Source organism: Schistocerca americana, chromosome 4 (genome assembly GCF_021461395.2).
Source record: "Schistocerca americana isolate TAMUIC-IGC-003095 chromosome 4, iqSchAmer2.1, whole genome shotgun sequence".
NCBI classification, from domain to species: Eukaryota; Metazoa; Arthropoda; class Insecta; order Orthoptera; family Acrididae; genus Schistocerca; species Schistocerca americana.
The window spans coordinates 337,298,611-337,323,355 of record NC_060122.1 but is presented as its reverse complement, the minus strand read 5'-3'; the positions used below and the strand labels follow the sequence as shown (position 1 = coordinate 337,323,355).

The following is a 24,745-nucleotide window of genomic DNA, read 5'->3' as shown; positions in this document are numbered from 1 at the left end:
TTGTCACTGTTATTGAATTATACTACAAACATTAGTCAATGTTTGTAATTTTTGATGGGGAAAGTACTTTCTTCATTTCACCATCTCTTTAAGAGCTTGTTGCCATGACATGTAACTGCATGTGTTTTGATATTTTAGTGTTATTGTTTTATAGAGTTACTATTCCATGGCCACATTTATCACTTGAGCATTCTTCTGTATTTTAGTTGGGAGTCTATTTGTATTTTAGAACTAGAAACTAACTTTATATTCATAAATTGTTTTCACACTATTAATATTGTCATCACATTCAGTTGTAAGCACCTTTTTCATTTTTTATTCATTTTTAATTACAGGTATGTCATGTTCACTTCCACAAGGATGATGTTATTTGGGAAACACAAATTGTGGATGAAAGGACTGGTCAGTTATTAAGAGCCCCCCTTCTCAAACCATGTTTGAGACCAGATGCAGTTCCATCACTACTCCCAAACTGTCCTTCCTACCTTTCAAAGGAAGAAAGTAGACGTGAAGGGCCAGAGGAGAAAAAGCAAAGGCTTGAAAATGAGCAGTTAGCTGCAGCGTTACAATATAGTTTAGCATCACAGAAGGACTATGAAAACACTTTCAGCTGCAGTTCTTTAGAAGAGTTGATGTTGCGTACGAAGGAAGTGGATTTGCCCAACGAGTGGAGTGTGATCGAAAAACACAGTGATTTTGTTTGTTTTTTAAAGATAATAAGAAATCCAGCACCATTAATCACACATTCTGTCGTTATAGATAGTAATTTAAATGTTTCATTGTTTAAGAAAGATGTACAAATTAAGACATTAGGAAAAAGATCTTTTCCTGTAATTGTAACCAATATCCATGAAATTGTCAGTGTACTGCAGGAGTTTTCAGACACAGATTGTGGGCACTCAGAAACTTCTATAGATAGTATTGTAGAGATAGTGAAAGACAGTCTAGGAGTGCTGAAAGACAGTTTACAGGAGAGTGAAAAGGAGATGGTAGACTTTATATATGAACAAGTTAGTCTCATAAATGTAAAGAAATTTAATCATAGGTTTAGTTCTACATTTATGATACTGTGTTGTTTGCTATTTTCAATTTCATCTCATGCTTACAATTTTTTACGTAGCAGCTCATTAATGAAAATGCCACATCCAAGCACTCTGCGTAGGATCTGCAGCAAATTTAATGTGAATCCATCTCACGAAAGGCTTGGGGGAAGTAATTTCCTGTCCTATGCAAGACAGAAATTTCAATACTTGAACAGCGATGATGTCAATGTTGTTTTGAGTGTAGATGAAATTCATCTAAATTCTTATTTGGAATATAAAGGAGGTAGTGTTTTGGGCATGTCATATAACTCTGAATGTGCTGCAAATTCAGCATTTGTATTTATGTTGCAGAGTGTCAAGTCTTTGTACAGGGATGTTGTTCACATTTTACCGGTGAAAACCATTTCATCTAATGCATTATACGATGTGCTACTGGCCATAATAAATGGCCTTGAACTAATAGGCTATAGGGTTTTTTGTGTGGTAACTGACAACAACAAAATCAATAGCAAAACCATGTCAATGTTTTCTCTGGATAAAGCTGTTAATATAGTTTTTAAACATCCATCTGATCCTAATCGCCCACTTTTCTTTTTAATTGATGCCATACACATTGTTAAATGCATAAGAAATGTGTGGCTGAACCAAAAAAATGATGGTAAAGATATGTTTTATCCTCAGTTTCCAGTTAGAAAAGAAGTGGAAGAAAATAAGTTTTCTGTAGCTTCTTTTAAAACACTGAAACAGATTTATGACATAGATTCCAGTTCTTTAGTAAAATATTGTCACACATTGTCTCTCAAATCACTTTGCCCTACATCATTAGAAAAACAGAGCATGAAATTAGTGCTGCAGATATTCAATCGACATGTGTCAGAGGGCCTTGAGGTAGCTAGTGATAAATTTGATTTGAGACATGCACCATCAACAGCAGAATACATTCGAATAATAACAAAATGGTTTGATGTCATGAATGTGAAATCAGTGTTTAAAGGGAAACACAAACAGAATCCTTATATGGATCCGTTGACAACTGATAGCGTTTCTATGCAATTTTTGCTAGATTTTCTAGACTGGCTTGATGTGTGGAAAGCAAAAGGTTTGTCAAGTGGGTTTCTCACAAAAGAAACATTTTTTGCTATTCAGCATACAACATATGCCGTTGTAGAGATTGCTCGATACTGTACTGAAGAGCTAGGTATGAGCTATTTACTGACAGCCAAGCTACAAACAGATGTGCTTGAGCGGCGTTTTGGAAAGTATAGACAGCTTGCAGGTTCTCAATACAATGTTTCAGTGACACAAGTCTATGAAGCAGAAAAGAAGCTTCGAATTCAAAGTGTAATGCCTTTAGTTTTATGTTCTCCTTCCTATGGCAATATCACAGTAGGGGCCATAAAAAATTTTATGTTTTCTGAAGTTGAAGAAACAGACACATTAGACATAGAAGTCAGTGTAACTCAAGACGATGTTCTTTCAGTGAAAGATATTGCAACGTCTTTAACTTTCATTGCAGGCTACTGTGCTCATGCAGTGATTAAGAAGCTGAAATGTGAGAGTTGCCTTAATGAAATTGTGATTGAAAAGGAGTTGCCAATAAACGAACATTTTAGTTTGATACAGAGACTTGATCATGGAGGACTAAAATACCCATCAGACACTATTTTAAATATGATTGTCTACACTTATATTGTCATCAGCAAACTTCTCAAAGAACATGAAAGAGATTTTCTTGCCTGTACGAATCAACGTGCTATTGCCTGTGCAGTAGCACTTGCTACTCTTCACGAAAATGACTTTTTATTATTTGATGGGGTATGCTGCAATGGACATTCATCCCAGGCAATAATGAAAAGTGTTGTTTGGGTTGGTGTCAATATATTTTTAAACAACTACTGTAAAAAGGTTAATGGAAAAAAAATTTCAAAAAACACTCAGCGAAAACTGCAAACTCTTACAACATAACTTTGAAATCTTTATCTTAGATTCTTTTTAAATCATTAATACAAAACCTGTCATCAGTAATATTGCCACATCAACAAATGCCTCTTAAGCTGAACTAGTCAGGTTAATCTGAAACTAGTCAAACTTACCAAATTGTAACTTATGGCTGAGAGTTTGTATAAATATTTTAATATACAGCTGCTAACAGCTATCAACACTAATAGCCTAACGTGAAATTTTTATCAAAGAAATTAATCTTTAATATAAAGAATCTTACACTAATTTTTTCTCAGTTGAAGTTGGGTGGTGAATGCTACATACAGGAGGGAGGGGAGGGGGTGTGGCAGGCAGAGAGGACCAATAGTAATCTTTTTATAGTATGTGAAACCTAAAAATCAATTCGCTTGCTTTTCCGAGTATGACTTAAACCACTTCTTTGCTGCATGCCTTATTCATAGTATTTCTAATTTGTGTAATAAAGTTATGTGGCCCAACATGGCACATGCCTTTGACAATGACAAGACAATGCCATTTTGATCACCTTCCTTTATTATTTTGAGAAAAACTTACACAAACTGTGCTATAGCAGACTCCACTTTTTTTGCAAACAAGGTTACTTTGTTTTGGTGATAAATGGGAGACAAGAGCAAAATTGCTCTATAGTTCTCTACATTCTCTGCAACACTTTTCTTTGTATACTGAAGTTATTACTTTAGCTTGTGATACATGTGAGAAATCTGCCAATTTGTAATGATTCATTAATTGTTATTGTTGAAAAAGCTACTATAGTATTTATGGATTCTTTAGGTAGACAAATTTCGATTTCACATAGTGTTTGTGGTGTTCCTCTGTCTTCTACTACTGTCACTGTTATGAGTGCAGATGTGCATGCTGTGACAATTGCCTCTCTTTTTCTGAGTTTACTGCTTTCTCTGCAGCTGTTATAACTGTTGTTTTCTCAACATTTTCTTATGTAGATCATGTTTGCATATATTTTACTACTAATACAAATGGAGAAGCCGTTAGGGGAGGGCTTTGCAGTACTTTCATGGCCTTCTTTGTGTATAATGATTGGCAGGTCTCCTCATCTAATAGTAATGTAATTGTGGAACAGCTCTCACTTCTGTTACAAGCACTATTGAGTGCCACTAATTCTCAGGTTGACTAATTACTGAGCTCTTTAAATAGATGCTTGCTCTGTGCCATAAAGTGCCTTCTTGTTAGCTCATCTTTGCTGAGGAGAAAAATATCTGAGGTGGACTCTCAGGTATGCCCTTCTGTTGGCTTTTTGAATATATTTGTTTATAAAAGAATATTAAAAAAGCTTAAGCCTGTCACAATTGCTTTTCACTCACCTAATCTAATTAATGTAACCAGATCATATTCCAACACCACTTGACACATTTTTGCCACATAACATACACTTACAGTTGGTAATTACTTGCAATTTACAGGGTGACCTAATATAATGTGTATGTGCATCGCCATTTTTCTACTACAGTGCTTTCATATGCATTCTTCCTACACAAAACTTTATGGTGCAGTGTTTTATTTGCATTCTTTTAGTGTCCCACTTAAAGACCTTCCATTACTACCCTGGAGATTATAAAATAGCAATTTAATCATTAATGTTGTTCAAAATTTATCATTATTATTCCTAAAATTATGAAACTTAAGTCTCAAGAATGTGGTTATTGTTAATGTTTGGCCTTGGTGTCCATAAGTCTTAATTATTTTGTCACTACATAGTATTCATGCTGTACACATATCATTTTCTATTGTGAACCACTATAATCTAAAATTTTTCTCATTCCATGTGTTAGTGATTATTGACAAGAGTGTATGGAAGATGAACAAAAGAAATAAATAAATTCATTCATACACAGAATTTTTTTACTTAATTTGCATTCATTCATATCAGCATGGTCAGTAGATGAAACTTGTTTTCCACTTTTAAACAATTACCAGTATATATATTTTGGAATGATGATCTGTTAAAGTATTGCAACTAAATAGAGCTGAACCACCACCCCCACCCCTTTCCCCAAACTTACGGAAGGATGAAGTATCTAAGCCACTGGTGAGTGCAGCCCAAATGTGATGCCAAATGAAGGTAAGTGTTCATTTTTCACAATTATTTCATCACAGGTCACATCACGTCATAAAACTTCTCAACAGATGAAATGAAAGTTTACTTTGTAGTTGAAATTTATTTATGTGCAATTCATGCAAACAGTTTGTTTCAAAGTATATACTTCTTAGTACAGAAACATTCTTTCTTCAAAGGTATTCAGTTTAGAGCAGCGAAATTCTAACCTGGTAATCTGTATTTTGAGACCTCTTGTAATTTCAATACATAATGGAAATTTAGTTAACTTACTGGGAAAAGAGAATTCATTGAAATTTGTATTGGCATACCAAAACTTTATGGCAATACCATTACATACTCATCTCAGGTCAGTGAGATTTTCTTAATGGAAAGAAACTTTCTTAGGGAAAGGTGCACAAACTGAGAAGAGATATCATATCATTCATTAGAACTGCATTTCACTTAAAAAATATTAACAGGAGAAATTTCTTTAAATTTAAAAAAAAAGCATGAATACAAGGTTGCTGAAATGGACTAAAACATATGTAGAACATGTCTTTCAGGGCAGTGTTAGTTTTTGAAACGACTCATACTATTGCTTATTACCAGTGCCTCTCTATAGGGGGTGTTATAATTCGAACACTATTTGCCCAATTTTCGTGTTTCTTTTTTTAATTAACAGGTATATCATCCAATCAGGTTTTAAAATGGATTTTGCTACAGAAGGAATAAACAGCGGCAATAACAGTGTCCGTAAAATGTTAGCTGCCAGTGTGCTACTTTGCAAAGTGCCGTCCACATTATTAGACCTGCGTCAAAGTGATGCAATATTTAACTCAAAAAACAGAACAAAACCCCTAAAAGAAAGTCCGCGAGAGCATACGAGAATCTTTCGCGGTTGGCTTTCAATCAAAATTTTTGTCATTAAAAATCGTCTTACACAGGAACTGCAAAACGGAAGAATGGTGAATGGTGGTCAGCCATAAAAGATAAATGTATACCGTTGCAGACGTTTAGATTGGCCTTTTCGAGATTTACAATTTATACTACAGCACTTACAGTTTAGGAATGGTATTGGGAAAGTGCACACTGGTGGCAAACAATTGCACTTTGTGTAGCTGACGATCTTTGAACGGCTAACCAGACTGCCATCAAACAAGTCGTGACAATCCCCATTAAAGCACCTTTAAAATAAACTACAATAAAATGGGTCCATTCATTTGGGAGTTTTGATGCCTCAGATAATGAAAGTTATTACAGCCACTTTTTACATCGGGGCTAAAAGGTATGCAGAAATAAGTTACAGACAAAAGAACTGGGTCATTTGAGAAAGGAAATCTTGTAATTCATGAGAGAGGTATGTCAGATTTCTTTACGAATTTTCCTCGTACGGTTCCCGTAACAGTCTATTGCTGTGGCCAAACGGACTGCGAGCACCGGCACCAGACTACGTGCGTGACGTCACTGAGCGGGCGCGCAGGCTTTCCTCTATAGGAGGTGCTGGTTTTTCCCGTCCCTCACAGTTTTGCTCGGAACATACCTGTCTAAAGGTGAGGAATGGGCTGCCATTCCCCAAGAAACCTTCCAGCACCTTATTGGATATACGCTTGGGAGAGTGGAAGCTGTCATCAAGGGTAAGGGTGGGTCAACACCATACTGAATACGAACATTATCGATGGAAGGTGCCACTAACTTGTAAGTCATTTTCAGCCAGGTTTCCTGATACTTCTGATCACATAGTATAGTTTTATGTCTTGTTTTTGGTGAAAACATTACCTGAACTGTATAATGTGTTGGCCGTTTCAACTTGTGGGGCATGTATTTTGAAAAACACAACCAGCTAAACTGTTTAGTAGCTGCAATGTTAAAAGTAAAAACTCTTTTTTAAAAAAAATGTGGAACAAACTAATCTACTTATTTAAACTCTAGCTAATCGTTTTCCTTCCTGCGTCGACCGTGTCAAATAATTGTTTACAATACCTGAATAGAGATCGCTGGACAATACAGATGTGTAGACGTCACCACTGCCTGTGTCGTTTCTACAAAAAGGTATGTATTTAAACTTGCTCACTGAAAGTTTGCGATCTCTGGGTGTTAAGTTCTAGACACTGAAAACCCTCGCTACAAACAGCATATGGAAAGCATATAAGGCTGAGGCAGCTATAGGATACACACCAGCATTGTGCACGGCTATGGCTATATGGATGGCAGGAGCTGCGGTGGTGTGGTACTAAGCAGGGACAGAGAGGAAGAGGGCCGCCCTGTGCAAAATTTGTTTAAATGAAGACGTAATATTCGTACCCTATCCTCTCTCTTACACTCACACACACACACACACACACACACACACACACACAGAGAAAGAGAGAGAGAGAGAGAGCGCAACTTGGACTCTAGCATTAATTGCGACCTGGAGGAAATACGAGCAGCAACAGCACACACTCATGTGGGGTTGTCGAAGTTTTGTAGCGACGTGGCCAGTCCTGCAATAACATGCCTGTTAGCTGTGTGAACGAAGATCTGAGCGAATTGATTTTCTCTGAAACAAAATCTCGTATCTGTGCCATGCTTCGAGCTGCGACTAGGTGATGGGGATGCATTAATCGTGGTCTGCACCCGAATAGAATGTGCAAGGAAATATCAGCTGAGTACCTTGAAGAAAGTGTAAGGTGTGCTGCTAGCACACAAGACAAAAGCCCTGTGGTTACTGGAATCAAAGGGGCACATTTTTTTATGTTAGATTCAGCTTATAGAAAGAGAGTATTGAAAGAAATTACAGCAGAACAAGACCATAATTTGTGTAACAGTTTCCAGAAAAAATGAATTAGTTTCATCATAACATTGAAAAAAAATATAGATGAGTTTACTGTATGCCTAGAAGATAAGGGAAACTGTGGAGTGGTAGATATTAGGAGTCTCTCTGAACACATGTGTAGAGTTAAAATGTTTGTTGCAACATATGTAAAAGTTGTACACAAAGCCAAAAGTATTGAAACAAATAGTTTTTGTGGTGATCGGAACTTAGAGGCAAGTGCTTGTGAGTTGTTACCGCAGAGTACCTCTCTCGTAATTGTAATAGTCTACACATCCCTTCTAAGAAACTTTCAGCTATTTATGAGAAAGCTAGGTCCATCATTGAGATGCCTGTCAGACAAAAAGCTATTTATGATAAATCCAGGACCATTATTGAGATCTGTCAGACAAGAAGTAATAGTTAGCGGTTTGAAGAGATTTCAACGTAGATTTCTTGAAAGATACAGACAATAAAAATGAACTGGAGTTATTATTTTGGGATTTTAATCTAATTTCAACAGTTATGTTTCCAGCTTGTGTGTAGAAGAATAATATAACACTGATTGTAAAATTTTTATACACAGTGCTCAGGCTGAGACAATTAAAATGTATCCACTTGCTAACGGACTATCCGATCATGATGCACATTTAATGGAAATAAACAGTATGCCACCTTACAAGACACAGGTTCGTACAAAGCAGTGAGACTGATGAATGAGAACAGGATGCAATGTTTTAAGGGTAAGCTAAAAGAGGTGGTATGGGATCTGGTACACGTAGAAGGAGATGCTTATGTGAAATTCAGTTGATTCCACAGTACATGTGTGTCAATATTTGAAAGTTGCTTCCTATAGTGTTATCCAGAAGATTCGTTTAAAAAAAAAGTAAGCCATGAATAACTAAGAGAAATAAAATTTCATATAAGAGAAAGAGGGACATTTACATAAACCAAAGTAAATCAAGACCTGGCATTATTTGTATACTATAAAAATGCTATAGTATTTTAAGGGAAGTTATTAATATGTCCAGAAGTACGCCTGTCCTGACAGAAATGAACAATGCAGATAATAATATTAAAACTATGTGGGTTACTGTCAAATGGGAGACAGGACAACCAGTCAGTGTGAAAGACTCTGTAACAACTAAGCTAAATGACAATGTTGTGACTAATAATTCAGAAGCTGCAAGTATTTTTAACAATCGCTTTCTAAGTGTAGTAGCAAACATAGGATTAAACGCTTCAGCTGAAGAAGCAAGAGATTATATTAAAAACGGCATTCCACCAAATTTTAAGTAACTAGGAATAGCACCAACATGCTTCACTGAAATTAATATTAATATCAAAAGCATAAAAAACAAAAGCTAATTTGGGGTTGATGGAATTTCCATCAGAAAATTTCCTTTCCTCTACAACTGTTTTCTTCCCTTTGCCGTTGCACGCCATTCACTGCGTATCAGAAACAAGCACGGAGTGCAATTTGCACTGAAGGCATTTTTTGCTACAAGCGGTTCATTAGTTGTTTCTTTGTTGACATTTATACTAGTGTGTGTATACTTTTTCCCCACCTTGTGAAGCCAGCCGACGCAGAATTTTTATTTACTTTTTGCAGAAGGCAAATTTAGTTAATTATTTTACATGCGCTGATTAGGAATGAAAGCCTATACTGTTACTTTACCAAATAACATCTCTTGTTGTGATCTTTACTTCTAATAAATAAAGTTATTGTACATGACAAGTAATGTATGAATACCTTTTTCCATGACTGTATGTAAATAGAGGCATGTGGCTAGTTTCAAATATAGTCAGACCTGAAGGACTTACGTTTCCTCTAATCCAGAGTTAAATGAGCAATGGTACACTAGCAACGCTTCGTATTCTGTTAAAAAAACTGTTTTACGACAAGATCAGACTATTTACAGGCCTTGCAAAGAATGGATAAAAGTCTCCTGTCATTAAACAGGAAATATATGGGAGCTACTCGTGTTGCTGGGAGTGTATTGGCAGATACGTAAAAACAAAAAGGTCAGAAGATAACTGCAGGACATTTATTTGACCCATAATAATGACATTTCGATGAGCGCAAATAAAAGTTATTTTCTTCTTGTAGTAGGCTCGCTTCCGAAGTCACACCTCTGACTCTTCAAAGAAGCAATAGGTAAATTAATAGTGCTGCAATGGAGAGGGAGGGGGGTAGTATTAATGTGTCTTACTGGCTAAATTCACTTTGGGTAATGTTGCGACAGAAAACCCTCAGTATAAAACTGTAGTTTACCTTTATTGCAGTGAAATTTAATCACAAGTTTTCTCAACTACATAAATTTACAAATGTTGTTTTTTCTTATGTGTACACTGCCACATAGATCATACAAGGACCATGCTTCTTTCTTTTAAATCCCATAGCCTAGTTTTTTCTGTTGCACATGGCGCTTAACTGCAGATGCCTATTGATAAACACAATAAGAAACTCGTTGAGTGGCCTTCTTTTATGTAGCTAACAGTAACAAAAACGTGCACAGAGCCTAGTCTTTAGTTAGACCATTTCAGTGAACGAGACAAGTTAATTTAGTATTTTTCCACGTGTGTGTTTATATTATATTCCAACCTAGAGTTAAATAACCCAGCATCACTATTGTAGGCAATAAACTGCGCGCTGGAAGCACTTGGAGGATAATTACCAAGGTTTTCTAGAAATGGAGTGGACTCTAACAGTTATTAAACAACAGGCTCTTTCACTTCCAACTTCTAATCTCGAAGGCGATGTCGGGGTCATTCCTAAGAGCTTCCTCCCAGCCTTTGCTGTCCAAGATGGCCAAGCGATGGCGCTTCACAAAGCTGGTGACCGCCGACTTAAGAACGCCGCTAGAGTGGCTCAAGGCGATGACAGCGGTAGCGACAGCGTTGTCCACGGTGAGGTTCTTGGCCAACTCCACCTCGCAGAGCTCCTTCAGTTGCAGCAAATCGTATTTATCAGCCGCCATCAGCAGCCTGTCAACCATCTTCTCCAGGAGAGGGGTGCTGTCGGTGTAGATGAACTGCAGGACCTCTCTCAGAACGTCTGCCTCGACATCCTTGATGTATACAATGCCGTCGCGAGCCTCCTGGGTGTCATGCCGCAGCATGGCAGAGAAGACGGGGCTGCGTGCGCACAGCACGGCCCTGTGCGCTTGGAATTCGGCGGCATCCGCCCTCAGCTTCACGTCAGACAGCTGGCCCGACTCCAGCAGCGCTGCCAGGTCGTCTGTGACGCTGCGCCGAGGCCTCTGCAGGTCCGGCTGTGTTACCACGCACGGCGTGCTCACCTCTCCCAGGAACTTCAGCACGCCGTCGTCCTCTTTGACGAACCGATCCACGTTCCTCCGCTCCGTATCCCCTCGGCTATGGAGACAGACGGCTTGCGAAGGGTAAACCTCGCTCTTTTTACCCTTGCTGGACACTACTGACGCTTTTACGTTCGCTCGCACAGTAGCTTCATTCCGAGAAGACAGCAGCCGGAAGAGGAGGTTCCAGCCGAATCCGCCTTTCACCAGCACCATACACCACTTGTTCGAGTTAGAGTCGCGAAAACTGTCCGATTTCACTTCGACCTCCCATTCAGGCCACTTTCCTATATCCTCAATGGTCCACCTAGTGTCGACTTTGCAGTTTTCGTACCTGACGGTGCCCAAATCGTAGACTGTGTCCTCGGCAGCGGCCAGCGTTGGAGATGGCCTGATGTCAGCAGACGCAGGAGATCTGTCAATACTCATCTCCCCTTCTTCGAATCGAATCAGTCTGCAAACAGAATAAAAGAACAAGTAAACTTCCGTTCTCACTTAGCTAGTGGAGATAAGGGATACTTGAACAGTTGTGTGCAGTGGGTAATCATGTTGCTGTTATGGTTTTCATTTTGAAGCCTGATTTGATACAGCTATTCATGCTAGGCTATCCTGTGGGAGTCTTTTCATGCCTACATAACTACCACAAACTATATACCTCTGAACCTGATTAGTGTACTCAGAGCTTGGTCTCCCTCTACGTCTTTTACCGCCCTCACTTTTACCAAATTTAGAATTCCTTCAGGCTTCAGAAAGTGTCCTATAAAGAGATTCTCTGTCTTACTCGAGTTTTATGACAAATTTACTTTTCCCCAGTTCGATTTAGTACCTCATTTGTAATTGGATATACACATGTAATCTTCGTCACTGTTTTACAACACCACATTTCATAAGGTTCTGTTCATTTTTTTGTCTGAACTGCTTGTCGTCCACATTCCACATCTATACAAGGCATTACTCTAGACAAATTCCTTTAGACAAGACTTCTGAACACTTGAGATGAAACAAGTTATTAACAAATTCTTCTTTTTCATCAACGACTTCCTTGCTATATCAAGACTACATTTTATGTGCTCTCTACTTCGGTCAACGTCAGTTATTTTACTGCCTTAGTAACAAAACTCATCTACTACTATTAATGTCTTACTGCCTAATCTGGCCCCCTCAGCATCCCCTGCTTTAATTCGACTACATTCCATTACTCTTTTTTTACTTTTGTTGATACTCATCTTGTAAACTCTTTTCAAGACACTATCTATTCCTTTCAGCTGCACCTCTCGTTCATTTGCTGTCTCTGACAGAACTACAAAGTTAAAGGTAAACCTTAAAAGTTTTCATTTCCTCCCCTTAACTTTAATTCCTTTTCTATATTCCTCCTTGGCTTCCTTCACAGCTTGCTCAACATACAGACTGAATAACGTCGACGTAGGCCACAAACCTGCCTCACCTCGTCTCAACTATGGCTTCCTTTTCGTGCCATTCGACTCTTAAAACTGCAGTCTCGTTTCTGTACAAGCTGTATATAAATTATTGCTAGGTGTATTTTATCCCTACAACCTTCACAATCTCGGAATGTTTTATAGTCAACATTGTCAAAAGCTTTCTTTAAATCTACAAATGGTACACTCCTGGAAATGGAGAAAAGAACACATTGACACCGGTGTGTCAGACCCACCATACTTGCTCCGGACACTGCGAGAGGGCTGTACAAGCAATGATCACACTCACGGCACAGCGGACACACCAGGAACCGCGGTGTTGGCCGTCGAATGGCGCTAGCTGCGCAGCATTTGTGCACCGCCGCCGTCAGTGTCAGCCAGTTTGCCGTGGCATACGGAGCTCCATCGCAGTCTTTAACACTGGTAGCATGCCGCGACAGCGTGGACGTGAACCGTATGTGCAGTTGACGGACTTTGAGCGAGGGCGTATAGTGGGCATGCGGGAGGCCGGGTGGACGTACCGCCGAATTGCTCAACACGTGGGGCGTGAGGTCTCCACAGTACATCGATGTTGTCGCCAGTGGTCGGCGGAAGGTGCACGTGCCCGTCGACCTGGGACCGGACCGCAGCGACGCATGGATGCACGCCAAGACCGTAGGATCCTACGCAGTGCCGTAGGGGACCGCACCGCCACTTCCTAGCAAATTAGGGACACTGTTGCTCCTGGGGTATCGGCGAGGACCATTCGCTACCGTCTCCATGAAGCTGGGCTACGGTCCCGCACACCGTTAGGCCGTCTTCCGCTCACGCCCCAACATCGTGCAGCCCGCCTCCAGTGGTGTCGCGACAGGCGTGAATGGAGGGACGAATGGAGACGTGTCGTCTTCAGCGATGAGAGTCGCTTCTGCCTTGGTGCCAATGATGGTCGTATGCGTGTTTGGCGCCGTGCAGGTGAGCGCCACAATCAGGACTGCATACGACCGAAGCACACAGGGCCAACACCCGGCATCATGGTGTGGGGAGCGATCTCCTACACTGGCCGTACACCACTGGTGATCGTCGAGGGGACACTGAATAGTACACGGTACATCCAAACCGTCATCGAACCCATCGTTCTACCATTCCTAGACCGGCAAGGGAACTTGCTGTTCCAACAGGACAATGCACGTCCGCATGTATCCCGTGCCACCCAACGTGCTCTAGAAGGTGTAAGTCAACTACCCTGGCCAGCAAGATCTCCGGATCTGTCCCCCATTGAGCATGTTTGGGACTGGATGAAGCGTCGTCTCACGCGGTCTGCACGTCCAGCACGAACGCTGGTCCAACTGAGGCGCCAGGTGGAAATGGCATGGCAAGCCGTTCCACAGGACTACATCCAGCATCTCTACGATCGTCTCCATGGGAGAATAGCAGCCTGCATTGCTGCGAAAGGTGGATATACACTGTACTAGTGCCGACATTGTGCATGCTCTGTTGCCTGTGTCTATGTGCCTATGGTTCTGTCAGTGTGATCATGTGATGTATCTGATCCCAGGAATGTGTCAATAAAGTTTCCCCTTCCTGGGACAATGAATTCACGGTGTTCTTATTTCAATTTCCAGGAGTGTATAAACAAGTGTTTGCCTTTCTTCAACCTACATTCTACAATACGTTGTAATGTTAGTATTGCCTCGTGCCTTTATACATTTCTTTGGAACAAAAATTGATGTTCTCCGAGGTCGGCTTCTGTCTGTTTTTCCATGTTCCTGTAACAACTCGTGTTATTAAGCTGACAGTTTGGGACCTGCTATCTTTGAAATTATTACACTCTTCCTTGCGTCAGAGTGTATTTGGCATGTTTGCTATTTCTGGTACACCTGGTAGAATAGTTTTGCCTTTCTCTAGCTCTGCCAAGGATCTCAGTAATTCTGGAGGGGATGTCGACTACTCCAGGGGCTTTGTATCCACTTAGTTCTTCGAGTGGTTTGTCACATTCGTCATGCACTACCGCATCTGCCATATCATCTTCACTTACTTCCTCATTTGTTTTTATAATATTGTCCTCAAATTTACATTACACGGAAACTCTATACATTCTCTTTTCAGCTTCCCCTTCTTTGTTTATTACTGACGTGCTGTCTGAGTTCTGGATGTCGATACGACTGTGCTTTAGTAGTTTAGTTTTTGAAACACTGTGAGTTAATCTAATTTGGCTGACAATCATGGGCCTCACCAACACTTAAATCATTACACATGCGGCCACTGAGCCGCAGTTTAACTACCACCGCCCTAAACGAGAACATGGTTTACTTAGAATTAGTGTGATATAATAATGAATATTAGAGTGTGTTTCATGCAGCCTGCATTTATCTCTGCTGCAGAGTGGTTCGGCTGGTGGCGTACTGTCCGCCTTTTCTAACCTCTGCAATCACAGGTGCTGGTGGCGTGTGGGCGTACAGGGTATCCCCACTGGCAGTCTCTTAAATGCTAATAATGTAGACAAAGATGTGTTGCATGGTAAACGAAATTGGGGTGCAGTAATTTTATGCAATTTAAGCAGAACGCTCAGGAAGCTTAAACATACACAGTATAATTCATAGCGACCTGTCCTCAAGACAAGAAAGCACTTTGTCATCACATGCAAAATCATACCAGGTGAAACTCCTGAACTCAGTTCAAGGAGAGACTAAGTGAGGGAACACTTACTTCAATCCTAGCTGTGAGAGCTGCTGACATACGAAATGTTCTTGGTGCAGCAACGCTTGCAGCGGAAGGCTTCCTGCTTTGTCACCGGACCACCTCGATGCCCCGTCTACATGGAGCACCTTCCAACGGATGTGATAAAGATGGTGATGATCATGGTGACGTTGTCACCGCACAAGCAGTAGCAGCAGATACCCAAGCAGCTTCGACATCATCTGCAGATATACCCCTCCTCCCCCACCCATTTCTGCGTAGAGTGGGGTGTGGTGAACGTGGTAATACTGATGAGTATAAGAAACGCAAAACAGTGAAGTGCAGCGAAAAGAAGGCCTTTCTATCAAATACAAAAAAACATCTATACCATTTCAAACACTACTAAAAAATTACAAGTTAATTTCAAGTTAAGTCTTTTGGAAGGGCCCAATGTACCGCAAGTTGGTCTCTGACATGTTATTAGAGTTGGGCATCCCAAAGAGAAATCTATTACGTATCGTACAGCAAGGGCGTTATACAGGATTCTTTTGATACTAAATAATATGTCAACAGAGTTTAAACCATTATGTGACATCCTTCGGTAGGCATTCACGAGAACAGATGAACCACTTGACACTGAGCATTTGTTCGTGGATTTTGTGAAAGCATATGGACTCGTTTTCTTTGACCCACCCCTCCGCTCTCTGAAGTTTTTTTTTTTTTTTAAACACTCGATACACATAAAAGGATAAAGATACTACGGATAAATGCTGCGCGAAGTAAACTGACTAAGATTGAAATACGAAAAGTAATTGACGAGCTGTTGATATAATCTGTTTGCAATAACCATACTGTAGAAACAATAGGTTTTCACATTTATCTACATATATGTTAATAGTTACTGGTCACGATGAGGTAATGTCTGCCATCGTCATTGCAAGTAACAAATTCACTGTGACTAAAGTGGCACAGCTATGTGGCAAGTATATGGACACAGCAAAAGTGAAGGACGTGCAGACAAAGTGGACTGTAGTGAGCATGTACATGCAATATTCTCATCCCGTCTTACCTTTTGTTGATAAACTCAGTGGTAGCTCTTTATGGATGAGGTGCATGTCTCCTTGTGGCAATACATGCGAATGCAAAATCATCTCTGTGGTACGGCAATCAAACTGACGAACGAGGAGAGAAACTACATGGCGCAGTCAGGAACTGGACCTCATTGCGCTAAATCCACGTGGATGATAGGTCAACTGATAGCGCCATATTTGACAGCATTACTATATAAAGCGTTGTGGTAAATGGGTAGGATCCCTCCAATATGGAAGACAGCTAGAGCAGGATAAAGAGCCGACGTCACTGGAAAGCTACAGATCTATTTGCTTATTAAACTCTTGGCGAAAGTTCAGGACCATCTGCTCTTTGAGCAGTGGTAGGGGCATAGGGGACTCTTTAGTCCAAACCAGGGTCAATATGGATTCAGAAAAGGAAGTAAATAGATGATATAGATTGTAGAAAATTCGACATCAAAGTATGCAATAGCACTCATGATTCACATCGCATGCGCATTTGACAATATTTGGTGGAATGCGTCGTTTGCGTGCCTCCGAAATCTCGGTGTCCTCAAATGTCCGCATAAGAACTTTGTAGATTAGTGTAGTGGACGCAGAATCCAGTGGCTTGCGGGGCAGTTCTGAGTAAACAAAAAGATTACCAAGGGCTGTCCTGAAGGCTCCATAGGTGATTCATTGTTATGGGATCTTAGTACTGAACGCGTGTTATACCAGTTAGGCGGAGCAGATGCTATTGCAGGTGTTATTGAATACGCAGATGGCATCCTAGTAGTTTTGCTTGCACACTTCATTGCGAGACTTCACTCACTCACTCACTCACTCACTATATTGACGGGCCTGCCTTGGCCCGAGGTAGCGGAGTTTAAGCTGTTTGAGCTGTTCCTCCTGAAGTCCTCTAGGTTTGGAATGTTTTTCTTCGCGTGTTGGTTTGGCCTCTGGTTTGTGTGGATGCAGGAAGCTTATCTGCCGGCTGATTCCAGCGGCTTCTTGTTCTTCTTCTTCTTACTGCTTCCTGGCTGCCCGAATTCTGTTTTCTTCAGGCGGGAGTAGTCCACTGGCGGCGTCGGTGTCCGGATATACTTGACTGCTTCCTCAGTCATGTATTTCCAGTCCTCGTTCGTGAAGATCGGGTGCTTGTTTATGAGCTCCAGATCTCCACGCCTGACGATTTCCCTCCCGTGCAGCTTCTGGTTCAAGGGTTCGCACCCCCAGTGGAAAGGATAAGGTTTGTGAGGAAGGGGAGGGATGTTATCTACCGTGAAAGGGTAAGGATGATCATGATGGGGGTAGCTACCGTCTCGCAGGGAATCTGCGATCTTGGTGAGCACCTCCTTCACACAGATCTTGTTGGGGAGGGGGAGGCACTCGAACGGCTCGTCTTCTTCTTCTCCCTCGGCCTCCATCGGCACTTCCTGTGTCGTATGCGTTTCCGCAGAGACGGGAGTGACGACTGCTTCCGAGGGAGCAGTCTCCTTGTTGTCGGTGGTTTTCCCCGACTGTATGACAACCTCCCTATCAACCTGCGTTGCCGCGTCGGCCGGGGAGGCGGTCGTTTGTGTTGCCGCGTCTACCCCGTACAGGTGGGGGTCGGTGCCACGTCCGTCTTCATGTGGGACACGAGGTACAAGGAGACCCTCAATTGAGTCATCTCCTGACGCGTCTCTTCGAGTTCTGCTCTCAGGGCCGCTCTCTCCTCCGCCATGGCGGATTTGAGCGCGGTGATTGCCTCCTCGTTGGCTTCCCGCAGTGCTTGGCGGAAGGTGTCCACTTCGTCTTGGTGGTGCAGCCTGCTTCCCCTACTAAGGCAGGAGGGCGGGGTGACCAACATTTCTTCTTGTTGGGCCACCTCTTCGTGTGTGGTGGCCAACTTCCGCTGCTGCGCGCGTTTGCGGCGTGCGAGCCACCGCAATTTACGCACAGCGGTGCAGTACCCTTTGGTTTGGTGCAGTTGCGCGTGTCGTACGGTTTCCCGCACTTAACACACGCAACCACACCGTCGCATTCCCTGGCTATGTGTCCAAGCTTTTGACACATATAGCACTGTAGTTGTGCCACAGGCTTCCGCTTGTTCTTCTTGTTGCCGCAACCGTTGCTCCCGACTGCGTTTAGTAGGAGCTCCACAGCGGCAGCAATCTTGCCTCTTCCTCCATTCCGGCTTCTCGGCATGGTGTTGGGCTAGTGGCGTTGGCGTGCGCGAGCGACGGTAACGATGTGAGCCGCAGCGAGTCGAGCAGCGGAGTGCGTGCGTGCGTGCGTGCGTCATTGCGAGACTTGAGGAAAAGACGAATGGTGTGCTTTCTTAGATCCAATATTGGTGCAAGGGCAACAATCTCACTAAAGCTGTGCTTAAAACCACGTTGAATCATGTGAAGGAAAGACTTTCTCTTGACAGAAATCCCTCCCTGAGGCTTGCCGAAGTCTCTAAAACAGAGCACTGTTTGTAGATTTTTAGGCAGTGTTTTACATGAGAAAAGAAACTTTCTAGAACATGTAAAATCTGTTCCTCAGAAAGCGGCTAAAATGATGCACAAGATTGCCCATGCTGGTAGTGCTGACTATAAATTAGCATCGCATATGGTACAGTGATATCACGTAGCTGTCTTCAGCGCCACTGTGGGCTTCGCTTCCAGCGCTTGGGCGCATCGCCTTCGACTTGGCGGCTACAAAACAGTCCTGCGACGAATTCAGCTGAGCGTTACTTCTGAGACTCACCGGTGCCTTTCGCACTGCATCTGCCAAGGGATTACTGGCGATTCTCGGGATATGTCCGACGGATGTCGTGGTACGTTAGTGGGCAGTGCTGTATCGGTGGGATATGGACAATGTGATCGAGTGTGCGAGATCACAGGATATTACTAATAAAAGAGATTAGGAACTGGAAGTTAAATGAGTGATGGATTGACTGCGGAACTAACCCTACCAGTCAATAGCTTGTAGGTCTTCCCTATAAGTCAAATTGCAGTTACCTTAGCACAATTACTCCCAGTGTTTTAGTTAGCCGAACAAATGATTTGTAGCGCATCTTAATTGCCCTGTACTCATGGTCCCTGGCAATGCGGTCTGATTGCCTTACGGCACGTTGATAATCTTCTCTTCTTGATCTTGCCCCTCGCCTCAGCGTAAAAATTTCTGGGCTCCAAGGAATTATAACCAGACTTTTTACCATTTTCTTAGGGATATACACTGAAGCACCAAAGAAACTGGTATAGGCAGGCGTATTCAAATACAGAGATATGTAAACAGACAGAATACGATGCTGCGGTCAGCAACTCCTATATAAGACAACAAGTGTATGGTGCAGTTGTTAGATCGGTTACTGCAGCCACAACGGCAGGTTGTCAAGATTTAAGTGAGTTTGAACGTGGTGTTATAGTCAGCGCACGAGAGATGGGACACAGCATCTCCGAGGTAGCGATGATGTGGGTATTTCCCCAAGGGACCACCTCACGAGGGTACATTGAATATCAGGGATCCGGCAAAACATCAAATCTCCGACATCGCTGCGACAGGAAATAAGATCCTGCAAGAACGGGACCAACGACGACTGAAGAGAATCGTTCAACGTGACATAAATGGAATCCTTCCGCAAACTGCTGCAGATTTTAATGTTGGGCCATCAACAAGCGTCAGCGTGCGAACGATTGAACGAAATATCATCGATATGGGCTTTTGGAGCCAAAGGCCAACTCATGTACACTTGATGACTGCATGACACAAAGCTTTACGCCTCGTCTGGGCCCATGAACGCCGACATTGAACTGTTGACGACTGGAAACATGTTGCCGGGTCGGACGAGACTCGTTTCAAATTGTATCGAGTGGATGGGCGTGTACGTGTATGAAGACAATCTCATGAATCCATGGACCCTGTATGTCAGAAGCTCTGCAATGGCGTGGGTCGTGTGCAGTTTAAGTTATACAGGACCCATGATACGACTAGATACGACTGACAGTTGACACGTACGTAAGCATCCTGACTGATCACTTTCATCCATTCATGTCCATTGTGCATTCCGACGGACTTGAGCAATTCCATCAGGACAATGCGACGCCCCACTCGTCCTGAATTGCTACAGAGTGGCTCCAGGAACACTCTTCTGAGTTCGAGCACTTCCGCTGGCCACCAAACTCCCCAGATGAACATTATTGAGCATATCTGAGATGCCTTGCAACGTGCTGTTCAGAAGATATTTCCATCCGCTCTATACTCTTACGGATATATGGACAGCCCTGCGGGATTGATGGTGTCCGTTCTCTTCAGCACTACATAAGACGTTAGTCTAGTCCATGCAACGTTGTGATGCGGCACTTCTGCGTGCTCGCGGGGGTCCCACACGACATTTGGCATGTGTAACAGTTTCTTTGGCTCTTCAATGTAAATGTCCTGTGCGATTTGCAAGAGTTCAGTTAGCATTTGTGCACACAAGACCACATGTACCGAAAGCGACTCCACAGGAAATGCTGCAGTTTAGGCAAGTAAGCCATACCATTCCTTTACTCTGCTTACGATCCTCTGTTATTGTCACTTTCTCTTTCGATGACAGTTGGATTGTGGTCACAGAATGTTAGGTACTGGAGCATTTGCCAACTATTAATATTAGGTGCTGTCATGTGGTTTGCTAAAGCGATGTCTATGTTAGTGACTACACCTGCTCCTCCCTCACGGCCGGATGTGTGGATTTAACACAGTGAGGTCCAGCTCCTGTACTGTGCCCTCTAGTTTCTCTCCTCGTTCATCAGTTTGCCTGCCGTACCACAGAGATGATTTTGCATTCGCATGTGTTGCCACAAGGCAACATGTACCTCGTCCATATAGAGCTACCACTGAGTTTATCTACAAAAGGTAAGACGGGATGAGAATACTGCATGTACATGCTCACTACAGTCCACTTTGTCTGCACGTCCTACACTTTTGCTGTGACCATATACTTGCCACATAGCTGTGCCACTTTAGTCACAGTGAATTTGTTACTTGCAATGACAATGGCAGACATTACCTCATCGTGGCCAGTAACTATTAACATATATGTAGATAAATGTGGAAACCTATTGTTTCTACAGTATGGTTCTTACAAACAGATTATATCAACAGCTCGTCAATTACTTTTCGTATTTCAGTCTTAGCCAGTTTCCTTCGAGCAGCATTTATCCGTAGTATCTTTATCCTTTTATGTGTATCGAGTGTAAAAAAAAAAAATCTTCAGAGAGTGGAGGGGTGGGTCAAAGAAAACGAGTCCATATGGTTTCACAAAATCCACGAACAAATGCTCAGTGTCAAGTGGTTCATCTGTTCTCGTGAATGCCTACCGAAGGATGTCACATAATGGTTTAAACTCTGTTGGCATATTATTTAGTATCAAAAGAATCCTGTATAACGCCCTTGCTGTACGATACGTAATAGATTTCTCTTTGGGATGCCCAACTCTAATAACATGTCAGAGACCAACTTGCGGTACATTGGGCCCTTCCAAAAGACTTAACTTGAAATTAACTTGTAATTTTTTAGTAGTGTTTGAAATGGTATAGATGTTTTTTTTGTATTTGATAGAAAGGCCTTCTTTTCGCTGCACTTCACTGTTTTGCGTTTCTTATACTCATCAGTATTACCACGTTCACCACACCCCATTCTACGCAGAAATGGGTGGGGGAGGAGGGGTATATCTGCAGATGATGTCGAAGCTGCTTGGGTATCTGCTGCTACTGCTTGTGCGGTGACGACGTCACCATGATCATCACCATCTTTATCACATCCGTTGGCAGGAGCTCCATGTAGACGGGGCATCGAGGTGGTCAGGTGACAAAGCAGGAAGCCTTCCGCTGCAGGCGTTGCTGCACCAAGAACATTTCGTATGTCAGCAGCTCTCACAGCTAGGATTGAAGTAAGTGTTCCCTCACTTAGTCTCTCCTTGAACTGAGTTCAGGAGTTTCACCTGGTATGATTTTGCATGTGATGACAAAGTGCTTTCTTGTCTTGTGGACAGGTCGCTATGAATTATACTGTGTATGTTTAAGCTTCCTGAGCGTTCTGCTTAACTTGCATAAAATTGCTGCAGCCCAAGGTCCTTTATCATGCAACACATCTTTGTCTACATTATTAGCATTTAAGAGACTGCCAGTGGGGATACCCTGTACGCCCACTCGCCACCGGCACCTGTGATTGCAGAGGCTAGAAAAGGCGAACAGTACGCCACCAGCCGAAGCACTCTGCAGCAGGGAAAAATGCAGGCTGCATTAAACACACTCTAATATTCATTATTATATCACACTAATTCTAAGAAAACCATGTTCTCGTTTAGGACGGTGGTAGTTAAACTGCGGCTCGGTGGCCGCATGTGTAATGATTTAAGTGTTGGTGAGGCCCGTGATTCTCAGCCGTATTTTGAAGTGGTATGAATATAACAACTAACAGCCACATCCAGAAAAGTCAAATAACGTTAGGAGCTTCTTAAGAGTGTAGTTTTCTTGCTCGGTAACAAACAAATATACTTACAGACACAGTAAAACTTTTAAGGAGTGCGTAATTATAAGTGCCACTGGTGAATTCGGCAGTCTATGTAAAACTGGCAGCCTACTTCATGCGCCTGTATGGAAGGGTTGGTGAGGGGGGGGGGGGGGGGGGGAGGGGGAGGTCATGGATAGGTAGCGTAGAAACTACGGCCTTGAGAATGTGAGAAGGGGAATGTTTTCTTGTTCGTCTTCCAGACACCAGACAATGCACAGGCGTGTGCGACCCGTACCTATCAGCTGCTATGGTATAAACTTTGACACAGAAGTAACATGGATTTGTGAATGCTCATTACAGAGACGGTCATCTTCAAATGCAGTACTTCTTTGCAACAAAGAACATCTAATCTGTCAATGCAGTGGCTTTTATATAATGTATCAAACTTCTGTGATGGAGGCTTATATTCAATAGTGCATTTAAATATATGTTCAGATGCTATTATTAATCAAAATCATTCACACACATAATAAAACCAATACCAGTTCACTACGCGGCTATTGACCACTGAAGTTGTAAGCAATTTTGAAACAGACTACAGTCGACATGAAGTGTTCAGTACCATGCGTACTTGGGAGATAACAGCCAACTTATCGCACCCTAGCTAATCAGTTGGGGGCTCATAACTTACCACTTTATGCTGGTTGGCGTTTAATAATAGACCAGTAGATATGCGGCCATAAGTGTGCCCCATAATGTCAGTATTGGCTCTTAAGCAAGAAAGTTTGATAACCACTGGCTTAGGATGCTGAAAACGCTTTATTTCCTTGACGTTTGCTTGGTTGACAATCGTTGATAATAACATCATCGATTTAAGCATTATGTTAGTTTGTGGTTTGTAAGGGTGCTGACATGGGTCTGTAACCTACGCTTTGGAAACTACTCGGCAGCAGCAAATTTCATGTTGTTGGAGAAACGTGCAAACACTGTAACACGTTCCACAGGCACTAATGTTTCATTAACTCAAATGAAAAACTCCGTTGAGAAGATGACGTTCTTCTCGCAAAAACAATGCCTAGCAAATTAAGAGACATTTGTAGCTGACTGCAGAATGACTCTGCTGCCACCAATGTAAATTTTACTTGAAAACTACGAAGATAAGAGAAAATAGGGTTTTTTCGAAGACATGTAGATAGTTGCTTTTCTCCCTCACTGTGTTTATGAGTAGTACAAGCTACACTTCACCATGCACCATACAGTGGTATGAGCGTAGAAGTATATGTGTTCTGTAAATTTAGTAGTCACAACTGGAAGTGATGTCATGAGCAATTGACTAACTTATAAACATGAAGCGATCTAAAATTCACACTTTGTAAGCATAAAGCGATCTAGAGTTCAGACCAGCATTGAACGTATTAAAAAAAAAAAAAAAAAAAAAAAAAAAAAACGCGAAGAAACTGTGACATGCGTCTGGGATTAGCGAGCATTTGTTTGTCTCACATTTCAGTCTGATGGTTGTTTGGACTGGTTTTCTCAGCTCTGCAGTAAAATAGGCGTCTGTGGAAAAGCGACAACATAGTTAAGATGAAGTTCAGCTTGGTAATTGGAGGCAGGTTTCGCGATAATTTTGTCCCTCATCTATGAATCCAACCTGATGCTTTTTCTTTCTTTTTCTTCTTTTTCATATCACACCACGAAAACAGACATTTAAAACTCGAATGATTTCCCGAAACATGTCGTGCAGGTGATAAATTGTTATAGATTATTTAGAAGAAGACAGGTGTTTTACGGCTTCTTATTGACATTAGCATAACGTGGTGAGCCTGCAAGACATTTACACAATAATACGATACTGCAGTGCCTTTGTTATTCTGATTACGGCGCAGAGGTCCTTTGGACTAGTATGGGAATATACATAATGGAGGTACGAGTACGGGTTGTAGACGCATGGCT

General features: G+C 42.0%; 1 protein-coding gene across 1 annotated transcript; it reads right to left on the bottom strand.

The window, feature by feature from the left end:
* Window positions 1-10,599: 10,599 nt before the first annotated feature.
* On the bottom strand, window positions 10,600-11,616 carry LOC124613453 (speckle-type POZ protein-like). The gene has a single exon (XM_047142156.1). The coding sequence runs from the start codon at window positions 11,614-11,616 to the stop codon at window positions 10,600-10,602; it is 1,017 nt and encodes a 338-aa protein (XP_046998112.1).
* Between the last annotated feature and the right edge of the window lie 13,129 nt (window positions 11,617-24,745).

Excerpts from the sequence above, each read along its gene's own strand:
- LOC124613453 (XM_047142156.1), bottom strand. The coding sequence starts at position 11,616 with ATGAGTATTGACAGATCTCCTGCGTCTGCTGACATCAGGCCATCTCCA.